The sequence below is a fragment of the Nelumbo nucifera genome, chromosome 1, assembly GCF_055504915.1.
Source record: "Nelumbo nucifera cultivar China Antique chromosome 1, China Antique-T2T, whole genome shotgun sequence".
Classification (NCBI taxonomy): Eukaryota; Viridiplantae; Streptophyta; class Magnoliopsida; order Proteales; family Nelumbonaceae; genus Nelumbo; species Nelumbo nucifera.
The window spans coordinates 16,816,211-16,834,518 of record NC_142649.1 but is presented as its reverse complement, the minus strand read 5'-3'; the positions used below and the strand labels follow the sequence as shown (position 1 = coordinate 16,834,518).

Genomic DNA, 18,308 nt, shown 5'->3' with positions numbered 1-18,308 from the left:
GAACCATCACTAATCACCCAGAAATTCTGCTGAACCTAGTTCGATCCCCTGTAGCAAGCCTTAATCTTGTCTTATGTAACCTGCTCTTGTACCATGTGAGAATAAGCCCTAATCTTGTCTTCCTTATGTAACCTGCTCTTGTACCATGTGAAAGGTGGTACAGCAGAGCTACAATGGAGTTCGAACCAGAAAAAAAAAATAAAGAAGAAAGGGGAGAAGAGAGGAGAAGAGAAAATAGAGGAGAGAAAGAGAGAAAGTGCCAATCTGTTTTAGAGAAGGATTAGACTTCATAATCCTCTCTAAGCAGTCGGCCCACCTTTTATATTAGTACTAAATATGTGCTGGATTACATATATGCCCCTGTTTATAATAAATAATGGACAGGAGTGTCCAAAACATAAAATAAAAGGACATCTCTGTCCTGCCACCCAATACACCCAGAAAGACTATTCTTCTAACAGTTCCCTAGGTTCCATAACCATATTTCCTTAATAATTATCCATAATTTTCATAAGAAATGTATAAAAAATCAACATATTCCAAAATATTCAAAAAATTCAAAAAATATAGGGGCTGAACCCCTATTTCTGTTATAGGAAAAGAAAAGGTGTTGGTTAGACAACATTTTAAGTTCTTCCTTACTTATTGGTTCAGGTTTTGAAGTCTTTGAGGGTTCAATACAGCATTTAGCAATGTTTGTGTTGATTAAACCCTAACAAATAAGAAAATAATAAAAAGAAATTAGTATATAAGCACACAAAGTGAATATTTTAGCTTAATAATGTCTATTTTATAATTATTACCTCAAAAAATTAAGAATACAGAAGTTTTTTATAACACACTGTACAAAACTGCTTGGTGATTAGGTGAGGCGAGCCCCCAAGGGTGCCTTGTTTCCTAGGCACCCACCTAGGCGTTTCCTTGACAACTATGGGATGGAATTGGACCCACAAAAGGGTAAAGTTGAGCAGTATGGTGGTATGGTGGAGTTGGAGGCCCAACTCCATGGGTTTATTTACAAGGTCTGAAATGGGAAAAGTTTTCAGAACAGTGTCCAGCCAAGCATTGGGCTTGTATTCACTGCATTGAGGGGGAGGGGGATGGTGAGAGGGCTCACGTGGAGTTATTGTCCTCTTCATTGATGTATCTGATTGGGCTGTTGTAGAAACTGCACAGCGCGGCTTTGATAGTGCTCAAAGATGATGAAGGGCTGTTTCTGGGAGGATGGAGGGGCTGAAATGAGGGAAGTGATTGAGGTCTCCCACTTAGAAATCTTGCCAGTGGAAATTTTGTTGATTCAAATAAAGTCCGGCAGAGGCATCACAGTGGGTTGTTTGGCAATTAGTGTTACTACTACACAAGACCAGGTGGAGGCATCACTGTGGATTGTGTCAAAGGTATGGAGGTGCAAACCATAGTGCTCCTTTCAGAAATTAAACACCGATTCTTGGAAGAAAGGAGGAAGATAGGAAAGTGCACCTCCAAGAGGTGTTCAGACTTGCACAGGGGTTGAATGATCATGTAGGCAGCACATTAGCCAAGGGTGGAAAGGGTAGAAAGGTTAGCAAGTGGTTATCCTTTTAACCTCTCAGTTATTGATGGAATGCACTAACCTGCCAAAACAAACAAAAAAGAAAAAAAAAAAAAAACTGAAAATTCTCTTGGTCCTTTAAGATCCAGTGATTCTCCTGTGTGTGACCTTTTCTTTGTTATGTCTTTGCACATCGGATATCTGGTAATTCAGAATAGAAGGTGAGGTCCATTTGGCGTGGTCTTTATTTACTCCTTTAAATTTCTTAGATACATTTGGAATGCATGTGGATATTATATAAATATATAACTGGTACTTGGAGAGTAGCAAAGCTTGAAATGTTAATATTGCTGGGAATGATTTCCCTAGGGATATTATCAGGAATCTCTCCCTTTTACTTTGACCCAAAATATATATAGTGTGCTGCATAGCTCCTTTATTTGACATATTGCTTCTCATAGATAAATCCGTACATCATGAATGGTGATCATTGACAGATGCCTTCAACACTTCTCTGGTTGTAGGATAAAAATGATTTTGAACGATCAACATTGCCTGCACTTCTCCCTGTTTTGATTTCTGCCACAGGCGAGACACTATTACTTCTTGTGAAGCATGCGGAATTCATTATAAACAAGGTAATTGGGATTATTTTGTGATTCCTGGAAATTATCATGTAGCTGTTGCATCCAATAGTGAATTTACTGTTAAGCTTTTTGCTTTTGCTGTTTCTATTTCTGTTTCCTTGTGTTTGTAAATAGCAATCTTGTAATAGAGCCAACTTTTCTAGTTTATGGGTATAATTTGTCATTTAAAGTGGCTAGCTTTTTTGGAATGAATAACTATATACTTTTAACATCTTATTTTCTAAACACATTTGCTTTAAATTGTTAGTTAAATCTTGTATACTGCAAATACTCTTATCTTTTATTAGGAAGAACCAAAGAAGATGATAACTGTTGGGTTAATTATTAATAAAAAGAAAATTGCAACTTTGTCAAGAGATGGGACCAACAGGGCCAGGTTGTATTTTGGGCCTTTCCTAGTCAGGTTGGCCTTTGTGATTATTTGTAGATCACCACATTTTCATTATCCTAATGTTCTACATGCACGACTTTCCAAAAACAACAATCTCTATGAAAATTAATTTTATTACAATATACTGCATATTACATAACCCTTCAAATTTTATGCTTTGGTGCATTCTAAAGTTCAAGCCTAATTCTGGGGTAGCAGGGTAAATGAGGAGAGGGGGAATGATGCCTTGGTCATAAAGACTTTTAGTTAGGGAGGCTAGATTTCTTGCTAATAAGTAATAACTTCAACGTCTCATTAGATAGGTTGAACAATCTCCAAATATCTAGCACTTAAGCTTGCTAGAGAATGGGTGAATTGGGTGGTTTTAGGATCCTAATCTCCAGTCTAGAGCAAGGGACTCCAGTGTAATATGAGTTGGGTAAGCCAGTGGGCTGGCTTATTGGTTCTCTCTGTTCTTCAGCCCAAGTCCCATCTGTTCCTTTCAAGGAGTTTTGGTGCAACCCCATCCCCCCTAAGATTCATGCTTTTTGTTGGGAAGTTTTTTATGGGAAAATCAATATTATGGATAACCTGCAAAAAGGAGACCTTATCTTTGCTTGTCCCCTAATTGGTGCATCTTGTGCAAGGCTAATAGAGAGAATTGTTACCATCTATTAGTTTCTTGTCCCTCTATAGATTTGTGGTTGTTTCTTTTCTTTCTTCGGAAGCAGGTGGACTCTACTAGTGGAGGTAAGTGGCTTGTTCGAGCCAAATAATTTTCAGTGGCCCAAGAAGAAGGAAGAATTTTGTGGAGATGCACAAGGGCAACAGTGTTATGGACTATTTGTTAAGAATAGAATGCAAGGCTCTTTCTTGCGAAGGAAAGGAGTGTAGAAGCTGTGAAAAGACTACATTTTGGAAAAGGTGATACATTGGGTGAAAACCATGCACTTATTCTCTCAGTTCTCCTTTGATCACCTTTGGAGGAATTGGGGTGAGGTGGCTGCTAGTTCTTCTAGAAGAAGGATGACTATTGCTTCTTGGATTCCTCTTGCCGATGATTTCATTAAGTTTAACTTTGATGGAATTATCCGTGGAAATCCAGGCCTTTCTGGGATTGGAGGGGTTTTTAGGAATGAAGTTGGACATGTTGGTATGTTTTCAGGTCCAGCGGGTGTGGGATACTCGACCAAGGCTGAGCTTTCGGCAGTAGTTCAAGGACTATTGATAGCAAGAGAGTTAAATTTGAACTAACTAGTTGTGGAAGGAGACTCCAAAATAGTAGTGGGATGGCCACATAACCCAGAGACTATTATTTTGGAATTAGGGTTGAATTTAAGAAGGTTAAATGGCTCATCAGCAACTTAACATTGGTGTTTCAATGGGAGAGGAGATTGGCTAAGCAGGGGGTTAATAGGGATCACTTATTCTGGTCTCAAATGTAATTTGCACTTTTTCTTTTATTTTTTCTGTCTTGGGATGAGGTGAATCTCACACCTCTCCCTCGGATGTTTGTACTGATGATTTTTCTTCTTATAAATAAAATTACTTTACCTATCAGAAAAAATAAAAAGAAAAAAGAAAACAGAGAATAGTCATTGCACCATTTAACTTAACCTCTCCTCAGGACCTTTGGACATGGGAGATTCATTAAGGGCAGAGCTGTTGGCAATAGTATAGGGACTTCATCTGGCAAAGGCTCTTAACCTGACATTTTGGTGGATGGGGATTCAAGTGTAATAGTGGAGTGTTTCAAAGGAAACAACATAGGTTCCTGGTGTTACAGGAACATATCTTAGGAGATAAGGGCTCTAACGGGAGGGATAGAAATTGAATACAGTTTGGTATACAGATCAGCAAACTCTATAGCATATGCACTAGCCAAAATCAAACAAATGGTTAATAGATGACAGCTATTTTGAAAAAGAATTGTATCTTCATTTCAAGTGTATTTGGGATTAAATGATAGTACCACCCACCCAATTAAGGAGTTGATTGACAAATTTTAAATATTTTTTTCAATTACATTTAACTGAACATCTTATTGCTGTTAGACAGTGTATGCCCTTAGCTCCAATCAAATTGATGTACATATACATTTATTGTAAATGAATAAAAGTACATAATTGATTCATGTTATATTTGGTATATTTCTGTGAAATTACCCTTAAACTGGACACTTATGAAACTCGTGTTAATTTAGAATGTGCTCAGCCGTTGGATAGACTTGGGGAAGTTTATCCTACCAAGGCTGACCCTAACCCCTAGACTCGATTATGGTACTACACTGGGTGTCGGATTAGGCTGTTTTTGATATGCCAATTAGTGAGATCCTTAGAGGGGGTCAAAACCTGGGTATGTTGGGGCAATCTGAGAATTCACTCAAGTGGGTGATCATAGTGACAAGATCAGCCCCTTTGTTGGACAAAGTGAATGATCAGGACTGCACTCTCTCTGATGGAAACCAAAATTGCCAGCAGTCGATTTCAAACATATTTGAGATTTGTTTTGCAAAATATATTTATATGAATATATATATATATATATATATATATATTATGTTTTAAGAAAAAGGTTTGTAAAAGGTTTTAATTCCCGGGATTCATCCGAGCAGAGAGTGCAACACTACACCTTGCAGCCAGGGGAGAGCTCCTCCCTTGTCGGGTAGTGTTTGATCATTAAGGGTTGAGAGGTTAAGTGTAAGACCATTTAGGGTTGTTATACCTGATAGGCTAATCTCACTTAAGGCCGTTGTCCTTGGGCCTTCATAGAATGGCTAGACTCAAGGACTATTTAGTGTAAATGTTGGGACCATTAAGAGCCCATACTGATGGACTCAAGGGTTCACTGTGCTTAGTAGTGAATTCGGCCAGGCTTTGTCACAGAAGGTAGGCTGAACCCATATGGGCTTTTGTGAGGTCATTGTTGGGGTCCCATAACATACAAAGAGAGCCAAATTGGCCAGCAACTAAAAGTGGACGTGAGCCACTTGTTAAATGGGCCTAAAGCCCATAATTAATTGGATTAATTAAGTAGTCATGTGAATTGGACGAATTTGGGTTTGGATAAGGGTTTGGATCAGCCTTTAGGATAAGAGGATAAGTCTTATCCACTTAAAGAGTCCAAATCCAAATAAAGATTTGGATTAGGAAGCTCTAATTGGATTAGGAGAGCTGATCTTTAAGGCTTATAAATAGAGGAGGGCGAACTGCTCCAGATTACAGACTTCTCTGCTCTCAGTTCTCTCCTTCTGCTCTTGCCACCCTAACCCTAATTCGACCTCCAGTTCTTGGACTGATAAAGATCAGTTCTGATATCTGATTTTGCAAGAAAACATCAGATCCAATTCGTGCTCACATCCCTTGCTCGATCCAAGCTGTTGGGTTGCAGTTCTTGCTGAAGGACTGTGTTGCTGAACTGGCTTCACCCTAAGCTACGCCATCTTCAGTGGAGGCTGGTTTTGGTACCCTCTTTGGGCATGAACACCCACTTTGCGAGCTACTCATGTGGAATCCGTATCAGGTATTCTTCTCCCTTTCTTTTGGTTTCAGATCTGGTCTGTTTCAGTGCGAGAACGATCCTTGAAAAATACAGTTTTTCTAAAACTGGGGGGGACACATGTCAGCTTAGGAAGAAGGAGTTATTTTCCCTCCTCTAACCACTTGAAGTGGGGGGACACTTGTCACCTTAGGAAGGAAAAGTTTTCTTTTCCCTCCTTAACCCATATTAAGTGGGGTGACACTTGGCACTCCAAGAAGAGGGGAGTGGGGAGTTACTTAACCACCTCCCTCCTCTATATAAACCCCTCTCCTACAAGGAGAAGAGGCTAATGCCTTTTTTGTTGGCCATTACTAATTGATTTGCAGGATTTCTAGCATTAAGAAACAAGTGGGAAGAGAAAAGAGAAGAAACTTGGCTGATGCCTACACCTCTTCAATATGATACTCCTTGTGCTTCTCACATGAGATGGAAGCCCATATTCTATCAATTCCTCTCACTCCTTTCTTTCTTTCTTTTATTTTTTCTTTTCCTTCTTGTTTCATATTGAAATACATGTAAGGAGACAACCATCTACAGCCTTGTTCTTGAAACTTGGCTGATTATGGTTCCTTACAACCTACTAACCTATGTGTGAGGGGAAAAACCATCTATAGCCTTGTTCATGAAACTTGGCTGATTATGGTTCCTCATAGCATGATAATGCACACAACCATAATTTAAAGGCCATTTGTAGCCTTATTGATGAAACATGCTTTTTATGATACCTATTTACTTGTTATGCATACAATGTTTGTTTCTTTATATGCTGGTTTTCTCTCAAATAAAGAGGGAATATATACCAGAATTTTCAAAGGAAAATTCTGTAGAAAATTCATACTTAGTTTTGTCTCTATTCATTGGTACTTCTGAATCAGAATCAAAAGGTTTTCTCTGCCCCTAGCAGAGATGTAATTAAGGGAATTTCTACGTGATTTCCCGAATGGGGATTACCCAAATAACAAAAAAACCAGTTATTAGTCTAATTGGGTGAATTATGTTATGTGAGAAATTATACTTGAAAAAAATTTTCCACTAACATAATTTTGGCACGCTCGGTGGGACCCATTTGTATTGTGCCTAAAAAATTTTCCACTAACAAAATTTTCCACTAAAAAAAATGGTGATGGTTCATACAGTATCCTTATATTTGTATTGTGCCCATACAGGAAGAACTCATGGCACCAAAAGTAATTGTTCACTACCTTGAAGTGACGGCTGCAGAAAAGGAGAAAATGGGGGGGCTCAAAGAAGCCCTCCTACAAAGCAACATTCACTGTGGATGTGAATCCCCTTGCTGCTACCACCATGGCCTCGGTTCCTAAGACTGAGAAGAAGATTAAGAAGGAAAAAAGAGAAAGGTCACTAAGACCTCTTCTACAAGAAATAGCCTACGTATACAGGCTATGCTCAATTCTGCTAAAAGGGTAGGTTTTAAGCCTCCAAAGGCAAAGGTAACTAAGAAGGTTGCCTCATCAATCTTGAAGATCACAAAATCAAAGGTGGTCTCTCCAGTAAAGGCTACCAAACCAAGGGATAGAGTGATTGCCCCAACTCAAATCATGATCGGAACCATTCCCGTGAATTTGCCAACTCCTCTAGAAGCACCAATCATGATGGTGACCATCTCTGAAGAAAGTGGAAATGACTCGGGTCATCAAGTGGAAATGAACTCATACTTCATTGCAGCTGAAACCTCGAGTTATTGAACTCGGGTCATCAAGTGGAAATGACTCTACCCTTCGTAGAAAGAAAGTTGTTTTCAATCAAAGTTCTCCCCTTACAAAAGAGGCATCAAGAGAATCCTCCAATATCATTCGTAGGTCTAAAAGATCTTCGAAGATTAAGAAATCTCAAGCTGAAGCCTCTATGTCACTTGCTGGTTTTGCAGCAAAACAATCACAAAAATCAAAATCAGATATGGAAGCAAAGTAATGGGCATTCATATCAGGATATATGTATGCAAAGCAAGCAGAGATCTTTTTCAAGCCGGGGGCCTACACCATGCCCACCGAAGAACTTAGACACTATAGAGGACCCACCACAAGAGCGAAAGCTCGATTATTACATAGTTGGGAGGATACCTCAAGTGTAAGTTTAGGCAATCAGTTAGAATCAACTGATGAGATGTCTATAATTCAAAAAATCTACCCGATGTATGAAGATCCTGAATCATTAGTTCAAGACATAGAGTCTATGGAAGAAATATCTTCTCAGTTTCAGGAAAGTGTAATCATTGCAAATGACCAAGAACCAATTTCTATGCCAGTTCTTGTAACAGGCACTTCAAGCCTAGAAGAACAAATCCAAGATATGCAACGAAGACTAGCTGAAAAGGATGCTGAAATTGCATCCCTAGCTGCACAATTGGCATCTCAAGCTAGCAGTTCCACTAGGGAAACTTCACAGCAGTCTATTCCGTTTCCTACCCCCACTTCTCAATTGGATTTAAAGGCATTGATTGTAGAAGGAATCAAGGAGTTTCAGGCATCATTGACTCCACCAGTCCTCGGATACAGGAAACCGTATCCTGCCCACTATGATACATTACCATTTCCTTCAAGATATCAAAAGCCCAACTTTGAGAAATTTGATGGAATAAATGGGTCTCCCCATGAACATTTGGCCCATTTCTATTCCGCATGTGGTGAATCAGCAATGTCTGATGCCTTATTAATAAGGCAATTTGTGTAGTCTTTAAAAGGAGCAGCTTTTACCTGGTACACACAATTAGCACCAGGATCAATTATCACATGGGATGATATGCAACGTGCTTTCTTAGCACAATTTGTGAGCTCCAAGAGGAAATTATCAATTACAGACTTGGCTGAAATGAAACAAAGGCCAAATGAAAGTGTAAATGAATTCATTACACGTTGGAGAAACATGAATCTTCAGTGTGTTGAGCAATTAAAGGAAACTTCAGCAGTACAAATGTGTGCTAACAATCTCTTGCCAGAGATTGCTACCTTTGTAGGTACAGCAGAACCACAATCATTTGATGCATTGGTCTCTAAAGCCAGCAATGTGGAAAGACCAATTGCTAGGCAAAAGATTGTGGCACGCAAGCCCAATCCTCCTTCAGAAACTAAAATGGATGGCAAAAAGCCTGTAGGCAAAGGAGAGGCCATGGCCACCTTTGTTAATGTTAAAAAGAAGGATAAGGCTAAAGGAAGGGATGTTCCTAAGCCCATGACTCTGCAAGAAAGAAGGGAAAAGAAATATTCCTTTGAAAATGAAGATGTACAAGGGATTTTTGATGACCTTATGGCAGCAAATGCTATTAAATTGCTAGATCCAAAGCGACCAGGTGATGTCAACAAGACAAAGGACCCAAAGTATTGTCCTTATCATAGGATGGTCAGTCATCCCATAAAAGATTGTTTTGTCCTTAAGGACATTATCCAATCAATGATAGACAAAGGGGAAATTGAATTAGCCAAACCTCCTACAAAAGAGACTACTACAACTATTAACAGTATATCTCTTGTAGAAGAAAAAGCTCCAACTATCCCTTCTTTATATGAATTAATGGTGCAGCCAAGCATGTTATGTTTTGATGACTCCTCTGCCTCAAAGAATGAAGAAAGTTGGCAAACAATTGTTAACAAAAAGCCAAAAGGGGTAGTTAAACCCTTAAGAATAGAAAAGTCTACCTCTCTAGGTATCACTTTCAGGAGACGTAAGGTCCCCAAGAAGAATAAGAAAAGAAGGTCCAAAAAGAAGCCTCAGATAATTTTTGAGGATGAATATGAACAACCCTAAAGGTTTCCTGTTACTCTAAAGGAATATATTCCAAAAGAAATACTTGATGAAGGGCTTGATGAAGTGAAAATGGTCTCAACAATGCCATGTCATACGACATCTTGTCAAGAAGAAGATGTGCCTACAACGCAAAATGAGGTGGACCAAATTACCTTACAATATAGCCAATATCGTCTTCCTTCTACACAAGAAGAACCTTCTTCAAGTAAGAAGGCAATTGAAAAGGCTGATAACTCTACTACACAAGTAGAGATTGAAGAAAAGGAAGATAGGGAGTTTGTTACAGAAAATAGGACAAATAACTCACAATTAGTGTGAATAAACCCTAGTTGATTCTAGGTCAAAGTAGAGAAGAAGGAAGAAGAAAGAAAAGAGAAAGAAGGAGAAGAATTTTCGACCAGACTAGAAGAGAGAATGTGAAAAAAAACTCTCCTAGCCGACCCACTTGGATTTTATTCATAAAACTTGGAGTTACAAGAAAGACAGTTTTGTCCCTCATATAAGATGGGACACATAACTTAAACTCAGATACAATAGACCTTTCACTTCCAAGATGATAAACCAGAATGACCAAAACACCCCTGACTCGAGTACTCTAACACTCCCCCTCAAGATGGAGAGTATATATCATATAGTCCCAGCTTGTTACAAATGTAATCTATTCTTCCCCGAGACAATCCCTTTGTGAAGAGATCTGCCCACTGATTTCTTGAGTTTACATGAGATGTGGTAATTACCCCACTTATCACTTTCTCTCTCACAAAGTGACAATCCACCTCAATATGTTTAGTTCTTTCATGGAAGACGAGATTGGATGAGATGTGAACAGCAGCTTGGTTATCACAGTATAGTGTCATGGGTTTGTCAATTGAGAATCCCATCTCCTGTAGTAAGTTCTTCAGCCGTACTAGTTCACATGTGGTATGGGCCATAGCCCTGTACTCTGCTTTTGCACTACTTCTTGACACCACTGTTTGCTTCTTGCTCTTCCAAGTTACAAGATTGCCACCCAGGAAGGTACAATACCCTGTGGTTGACCTCCTGTCTGATATAGAGCCAACCCAGTCAGCATTTGTGTATCCTACTATCTCAAGAGTTCCCCCCTTTTGGTATAACAAACCACGACCTGGAGCACCCTTTAGGTACCTAACAATTCTCAGAACAGCTTCCCAGTGAGGAACCCGGGGTGTTGCATAAACTGACTCACCACACTCACAGCAAATGATATATCTGGTCGGGTAATGGTCAGATAGTTCAACTTTCCCACCAACCTTCTATATCTTCCAGGATCATCAAACTCTTCACCGGCATCCACACTTAACTTGGCATTGAGTTCCATAGGAGTCTCTGCTGGTTTAGCACCTAATAACCCTGTTTCTTCAAGTAGATCAAGAACATATTTTCTCCAACATAGGTTGATCCCCTGTTTTGACCTCGCAACCTCAATCCCTAGGAAATACTTTACCTTCCCCAGATCTTTCGTATTGAAGTGGTCCTGTAAGAATTTTTTCAGCTTGTCAATGCCATTGTTGTCACTTCCAGTTATGACAATATCATCTACATACACGACTAGCAAGATTCTCCCATCCTTTGAGTTATAGCTGAACACAGAATGATCAACCTGACACTGTTTCATCCCAAAGGCCTTCACCACTTCACTGAACCTGCCAAACCATGCACGTGGAGATTGTTTCAGTCCATAGATTGCCTTTTTGAGCCTGCACACCTTACCAGCCTCCCCCTGAGCAACAAACCCTGGTGGTTGCTCCATATACACCTCCTCAACAAGATCACCATGTAGGAAGGCATTTTTGATGTCAAGTTGCACAAGAGGCCAATCATACATAGCAGATAATGAGATTAACACCTGAACTGAACCAATTTTAGCCACAGGAGAGAAGGTCTCTGTTAAGATGTGCCGAATAGGGGTAGTTTAGTCTTCTTCTGTTTATTAAGTAACTTGCTTATGTGGCAGTGTTATTAGAGTTACTCTGCCCCACACTTAAGTAAGGGCATTTCTGTCTTTGTAAACATTATTAGAATCTAATATAGATTAAGGGGGTCAACTGGATGGGTTAACATTATTCTTCTCTTCTTCTTCTTCTTCTTCTCTTCTTCTTCTTCTCCTCTTCCTGTTCGGACTACTGTAGCAGCAGTCGAAACATGGTATCAGAGCCATGCTCCTGACCTAAGTCAGTTGGTAAAGCACCTCAGCATTGTTCGTGACTCTTCACCTTCGTTTCTGGTCAGTTGATGGAGAGAACTGGTTCGCCCTAGGTCAGAAACATTATAGCTTGTCTCTCTGCTGCGCATAACCTTCCTCAACAAGGAAAGTGACTTCAGTAGTGAATGGTTGATTGATATTCTCAAAGGAAGGTCGGTTCTCTCTTCTTCTAGTGTTACTTATATTTCTGGGTAGAAACCCTACAAGAAGCTGTTAGTACTGAGTAGAACCTAGAGAACTAGGTTCATTGTTGCCCTAGGAAGGGCTATGTGTGCAGTAGCCGAATGGGGTAGGGCTGCTGTAAGTTGTTGATTGGTGTTAGGGCTGCTGTAAGTGGCCGAGTGGTGTAAGGTAGAATGCAGTGACCTTGCCGAACTCTTTGTGGTTGTGTAATGCCCTCTTAAGTGTGTTAAACAAGTCTGAACTGGGTGCAGCAGATTTGGCTGTGTTGTGGTGCTTGAGTGGTTGTAAGAGGGCCTCTACTTGTGCTTAGTGAATGGTAAACTGATGCTTATGTGGGACGTAAGTGTGTGAAGTCAGCAGTAGTGTGAATAAGAACAAGTGTGTGCTTCCACTGTGGTGTTTAGAGGCTGCAATAGGTGCTGAAATATCAAACTGTAAACAACATCAATCAGCTTGTAGCTGAGAAGTAAAGTTAGAGACAACTGTGAAAGAGTACAATGGCAGCAATAGGAGATGGCTACAATGATCAGAAACCTAGTGTAGTAATTTCCTCCGACTACCTAGGGGTACAAATGACCTCAATTAAGCTAAATGGGGAGAACTATGTTCCATGGGCTAAATCAGTGGAAGTTTTTCTCAAGGCAAAGAAGAAAGTAAAGCATGTAAGAGATGAGAAGCCACCGGCTGACTCTCCAGGGTTTGATGATTGGGAACAAGAAGATGCTCAAATCATGACTTGGTTGTGGAATAGTATGGAACCCAAAATCAGTGCCAACTTCATGTTCCTTGATACGGCTAAGGATATATGGGAGCATGCTAAGAAGCTATATTCTGGACAAGATAACACAACAAGTGAAGGGATGGGAGATCCATCCTATGGATGCCCAAAGATTGCGGAATAAGGGGGCGAATTTCAAAAAAATTCTCTCCCTTCAACAGGGAATCGCATTCCCTATTTAGAAAATCATATTTTCAAGGATCATTCTTGAACCTTAAACTGAATCAGATCTGAACCAAAAGGAGTAGGAGAGAATTATACCTGATACAGAGAAGTAGTATCTCCCAATGGAGGTGTTCACGCCCAAGGAAGGATCCAAAAACTGCTCCCACTGAAGATGGCGCAGTGCAGGATGGAGCAGAATCAGCAGTGTTCTTCTCCAAGAACTCTGTCCTTCGCAAGAATCAGCAGGATGGTACGTGAGCACAACTTCCTTTCAATCCTTTCTCAAAGAACTGATGTCCAGATCCAATCTTGACTTCTCCCACAACTGGAGATCGAACTGGCAAATAGGGCTGCTAGAGCAGGGAGGCGGCAAGAGAGTATTCGCAGGGTGCAGAATTCTCTCTTCTTGATTTCAGCACTAAAGAAAATCTGATGATCCGTGTCCTCTAAAGGCTGCCGCCCCCTCCTTCTTTTGTTAACCTAAAAGATCAGCTCCTAATCCAATTAGGAGCAGCTTATCCAAATCATATTTGGATAAGACTTCTCTTTAGGTGATAGGGATAAACCCTTATCTTATCTGAAGATTAGATTAGCTTTCTCCGAATCTCATTAGGAGGTTTCTAAATCTGAATCACATTCAGATCTGGACTCTCTGAGTGGATAGGGTCAAGACCTCATCCTATCTGCTAATCCATCTCAGAATTCGCCCATTTAATTAACTAAATGAATAGCCTAGCTCGAAATGGGCTTTAGGCCCACTAAGCTTATGTGCTCACTTAACCTTCCTAACTGCTGCCCAGTTGGGCTTCCTTGTATGGCGTGGGACCCAAGCATTGATCTACACATCAGCCACATGGGTTCGGCCCAGCCTTTGTTACAAGGCCTGGCCGAATACACTGTTAAAGACGGTGCACCCCCTGAAACCCATCGAATGGGCTCTATTGGCCCAACACTTACCCTAAGTGGTCCCTGGGCCAAGCCACCTTGTAACACCCAGGGACTATTGGCAGATGCAAGATTAGCCCATCAGGTATTATCCTCAATGGGCTTACACTTAACCTCTCAACCCATAATGATCATACACTGCCCGACAAGAGAGGACCTCTCCCTCGGCTGCAAGGAACAGTGTTGCAGTCTCCACTTATATGGATCCCGGGAATTAAAACCTTCTTGCAAACATTTTAGAAACCATAATATATATACTTTTATATCTCATATAAAATATACTTTGCAAAACAAATCTCAACGGTTGAAATCGGCTGCCGGCAGTCTTGGTTTCCATCAGTGAGAGTGCATCCCCAATCATTACCTTTGTCCGACAAAGGGGCTGATCTTGTCACTATGATCACTCACTCAGATGAATTCTCGGACAGTCCCAACATACCCAGGTTTTGACCCCCGCTAAGGAATCTCACTGATTGGTACATCAAAGACAGCCCGATCCGACACCTAATGCAGTATCATAATCGAGTCTAGGGGTCGGGTGTAACTTTCCAGTTTTGCCCATCAATCTCCAAGGTCCAGGGCAATACTGGAAATCTAGTTCAGTTCATAGATTCAATTAATCCTACACTGTATGTGCCTAGGGTCTCACCCTGGCAGCTGAGACAGGCCACCCCAACCGTCATGGTGGCACCACAGTATCAGCCTTGTCAGGATAGGTCTCCCCAAACCGACCCACTGCCTGTGAACATTCTAAACTAACACGAGTCTCATTAAGTGTCCAGTTTAAGGGTATTACACAGAAACATACCAAGGGAACATGAATCAAATATGCACTTTTATTCATTTACAATAAACTCATAAAGTACATCATTCTGATTGAAGCTAAGGGCATACAAAACTGTCTAACAGCTCCCACTTGCACTTAGGTCCAATCAGGTACTAGCCGGAGTCCCATGCTTTCCACGTGTTTCTCAAACACTTTCTGTGATAGTGGCTTTGTCAATGGGTCTGCTACATTTTCCACTGACGCTACATTCTAAATCAGGACGTCCCCTCTACCAACAATCTCCCGCAGTACGTGGTACTTCCTCTCGATGTGCTTCGACTTCGAGTGGGCTCGTGGCTCCTTAGCCTGAGCAATGGCTCTATTGTTGTCACACAACAATGGGATGGGTGATGTGTTGGACGGAACTACTCCCAACTCGTGAACGAACTTCTTCATCCACACGGCTTCTTCGGTAGCCTCACTTGCGGCAATGTACTCGGCCTCGGTTGTGTAGTCTGCAGTGGACCCCTGTTTACTGCTTTTCCAGCAAACAGCACACGATCCTATCGTGAAAACATATCCAGATGTAGACTTTCTATCATCTGGGTCTGATTGTAAATCGGCATCTGTATACCCTTGGATCTGTTGTGAGCTACCGTCGAATACTAGACAAAACTCTTTTGTCCTTCGAAGGTACTTAAGTATGTTTCTCACAACAGTTCAATGCTCCTGCCCTGGGTTGGCCTGAAATCTGCTTACTACACTCACTGCCTGAGCTATGTCAGGACGAGTGCACAGCATGGCATACATGATGCTCCCTACGACTGAGGCATAAGGAACGTCTTTCATGCCATCAATCTCCTCAGAAGTCTTGGGAGACATCTTCTTGGAGAGAGTGACTCCGTGCCTGAAAGGAACATTTCCTTTCTTGGAGTTTTCCATGCTGTATCTCTTGACTATTTTGTCAATGTAAGCAGATTGGGATAATCCTATTATCCGCTTTGATCTATCTCTATAGAGTCGAAGACCCAGTATATAGGAGGCTTCTCCAAGATCTTTCATGGAGAATTGCTGTGATAGCCATACTTTCACTGTAGTTAACATTCCTACATCATTCCCAATGAGTAGAATGTCATCTACATACAGAACCAAGAAGGTAACCTTATCTCCACTGTACTTCCTGTAGACACAGGGTTCATCCGGATTCTACTCGAAGTCAAACGATTTGACAGCAGATTTAAAACGGATGTTCCAACTTCTAGAAGCTTGCTTATGTCCATAAATGGATCTGTTAAGTTTACATACCATGTTTTCTTGTCTTGCAACAATGAAGCCTTGCAGCTGCTGCATATAGATATCTTCAGTAAGATCTCCATTCAGGAATGCAGTTTTGACATCCATCTGCCAAATCTCATAATCATGGTATGCTGCTATAGCTAGTAGGATCCTAATGGATTTAAGCATGGCCACAGGCGAAAATGTTTCCTCATAATCGATGCCCTCTTTCTGAGTGTACCCTTTCGCCACCAGACGAGCCTTGAAGGTCTCAACCTTACCATCGGGGCCCTTCTTCCTCTTGTAAATCCATTTGCAACCAATTGCCTTTACCCCGGAGGGCGGATCTACTAGAGTCCAGACTTCATTGGTCTCCATTGAGTCCATCTCTGCTCTCATGGCCTCCACCCACTTCTGGGAATCTATGTCCAACATAGCTTCCGCGTAAGTCACGGGATCCTCCTCACTAGTCAAGGTTTCCACCAGGTAACTATCCTGGTCATAACCATAACGGACTGGTGGCTTGGATACCCAAGTGGATTTTCTAGGTTGGTCACTACCTGGAACTTGTGGGACATCTCCCACTGCTCCTGAGTTCTCCTCATCAAGAACAATTTCCTGATGATGGGTGTTCAGGATATAATCGGTTTCCAAGAATTGCGCATTTCGACTGCAGAACACTTTCTGCTCACTTGGGTCATAGAATAGATAACCTACAGAGCCTTTTGGGTAGCCTACAAATAGGCAACGGCTGGTCTTGGATTCCAACTTGTCTGCACTCATTCTTTTAACGTGTGCTGGACAACCCCAAATCTTCAAGTGTCTGACACTTGGTTTCTTTCCGGTCCAAAGTTCATATGGAGTATTCGGAACCGATTTGGTTGGAACCCAATTCAGCACATAAATCGCAATCTCTAATGCGTAACCCCAAAAGGATGTGGGTAACTCTGAGTGTATTAGAAGCGACCGAACCATATCCAATAAGGTCCTATTCCTCCTCTCTGAAACACCGTTAAGTTGTGGTGTAGCAGGAGGAGCTAATTGTGATACTATCCCATTGTCCTTTAAGTAGTCCCTGAATTCGTCAGAGACTTGCCACCTCGATCTGATCGAAGGGCTTTAATTTCTCTCCCAAACTGTTTCTCGACCTCTTGTCTAAACTCTTTGAACTTTTCAAAGGATTCAGACTTGTGTCTCATTAGGTACACGTAACCATATCGTGAAAAATCATCTGTGAAGGTGATGAAATACATGTGTTGATTTCGTGTCCTAACACTTAGGGGACCACATACATCAGTATGTATTAGGTCAAGTGTGCCTGTACATCATTCAGGCTTACCGTTAAATGGCCGTTTCGTCATCTTGCCTTGTAGGCAAGGCTCACAAGTGGGAAGATCTTCTACAGTTAGAAAATCCAAAGGACCATCCTTTACCAATCTTGTGATTCGGTCAACACCGATGTGGCCAAGTCGGTAATGCCACAGACACGTGGGATTAACTGTATCACGGGCTCTCTTCTTGGGGATTTTAGCCGACGTAGTTTCGGTTATATTAGTTTCTAGAGAATGATGTAGAACATAGAGACCGTTCTCCAGTTCCCCGTATGCGATGAATATGTTGTTTCTTTTAATAGTAATCGTATTACTAAAGAAGACGGAATAACCATCTGCACACAGTTTTGAGACAAAAATCAAATTTCTCCTTAAATTTTGAACATAAAGACAATCTTTCAATACAATTATTCCTTCTCTAAAAAATAACTCCACGGTTCCTATGGCCGCGGCTGCAACAGTTGCAGTAGTCCCCAAGTAGAGCGTGACCTCTCCTTCACTCAGCCTTCTGCTTACCTTGAACCCTTGCAGTGAGTTACATGCATGAGTTGAAGCCCCGGAGTCAATACACCAGGACGCAGAAGCTACCAACAAATTGGTTTCTATAACACAAGTTTCGAAGTTACCTTTCTTGGATTCCAGGTAGGCAGGACAATTCCTTTTCCAGTGGCCGGTCTTCTTGCAGAAGTGACAGGCATCCGATGCTTTGTCTTTCTTCTGCTTCTTGCTCTTAGTGGCTTTCTTCTGAGGCTTCTTTGCCTTCCTCTTTCTCTTGCCTGTCTTGCCAGGTT

At 41.1% G+C, this 18,308-nt stretch overlaps 1 protein-coding gene across 5 annotated transcripts in view; it reads left to right on the top strand.

Annotated features, from left to right (window-relative positions):
• Positions 1–18,308, top strand: part of LOC104590942 (SCY1-like protein 2 A) — a 113,497-nt gene that overhangs the window by 47,253 nt on the left and 47,936 nt on the right. For all 5 annotated transcript variants that reach the window (XM_088896542.1, XM_088896544.1, XM_088896543.1 and 2 more), the window contains exon 9: positions 2,056–2,169. In XM_088896542.1, coding sequence (XP_088752668.1) covers positions 2,056–2,169 — 114 coding nt within the window. The remainder of the gene's footprint in view (positions 1–2,055; positions 2,170–18,308) is intronic.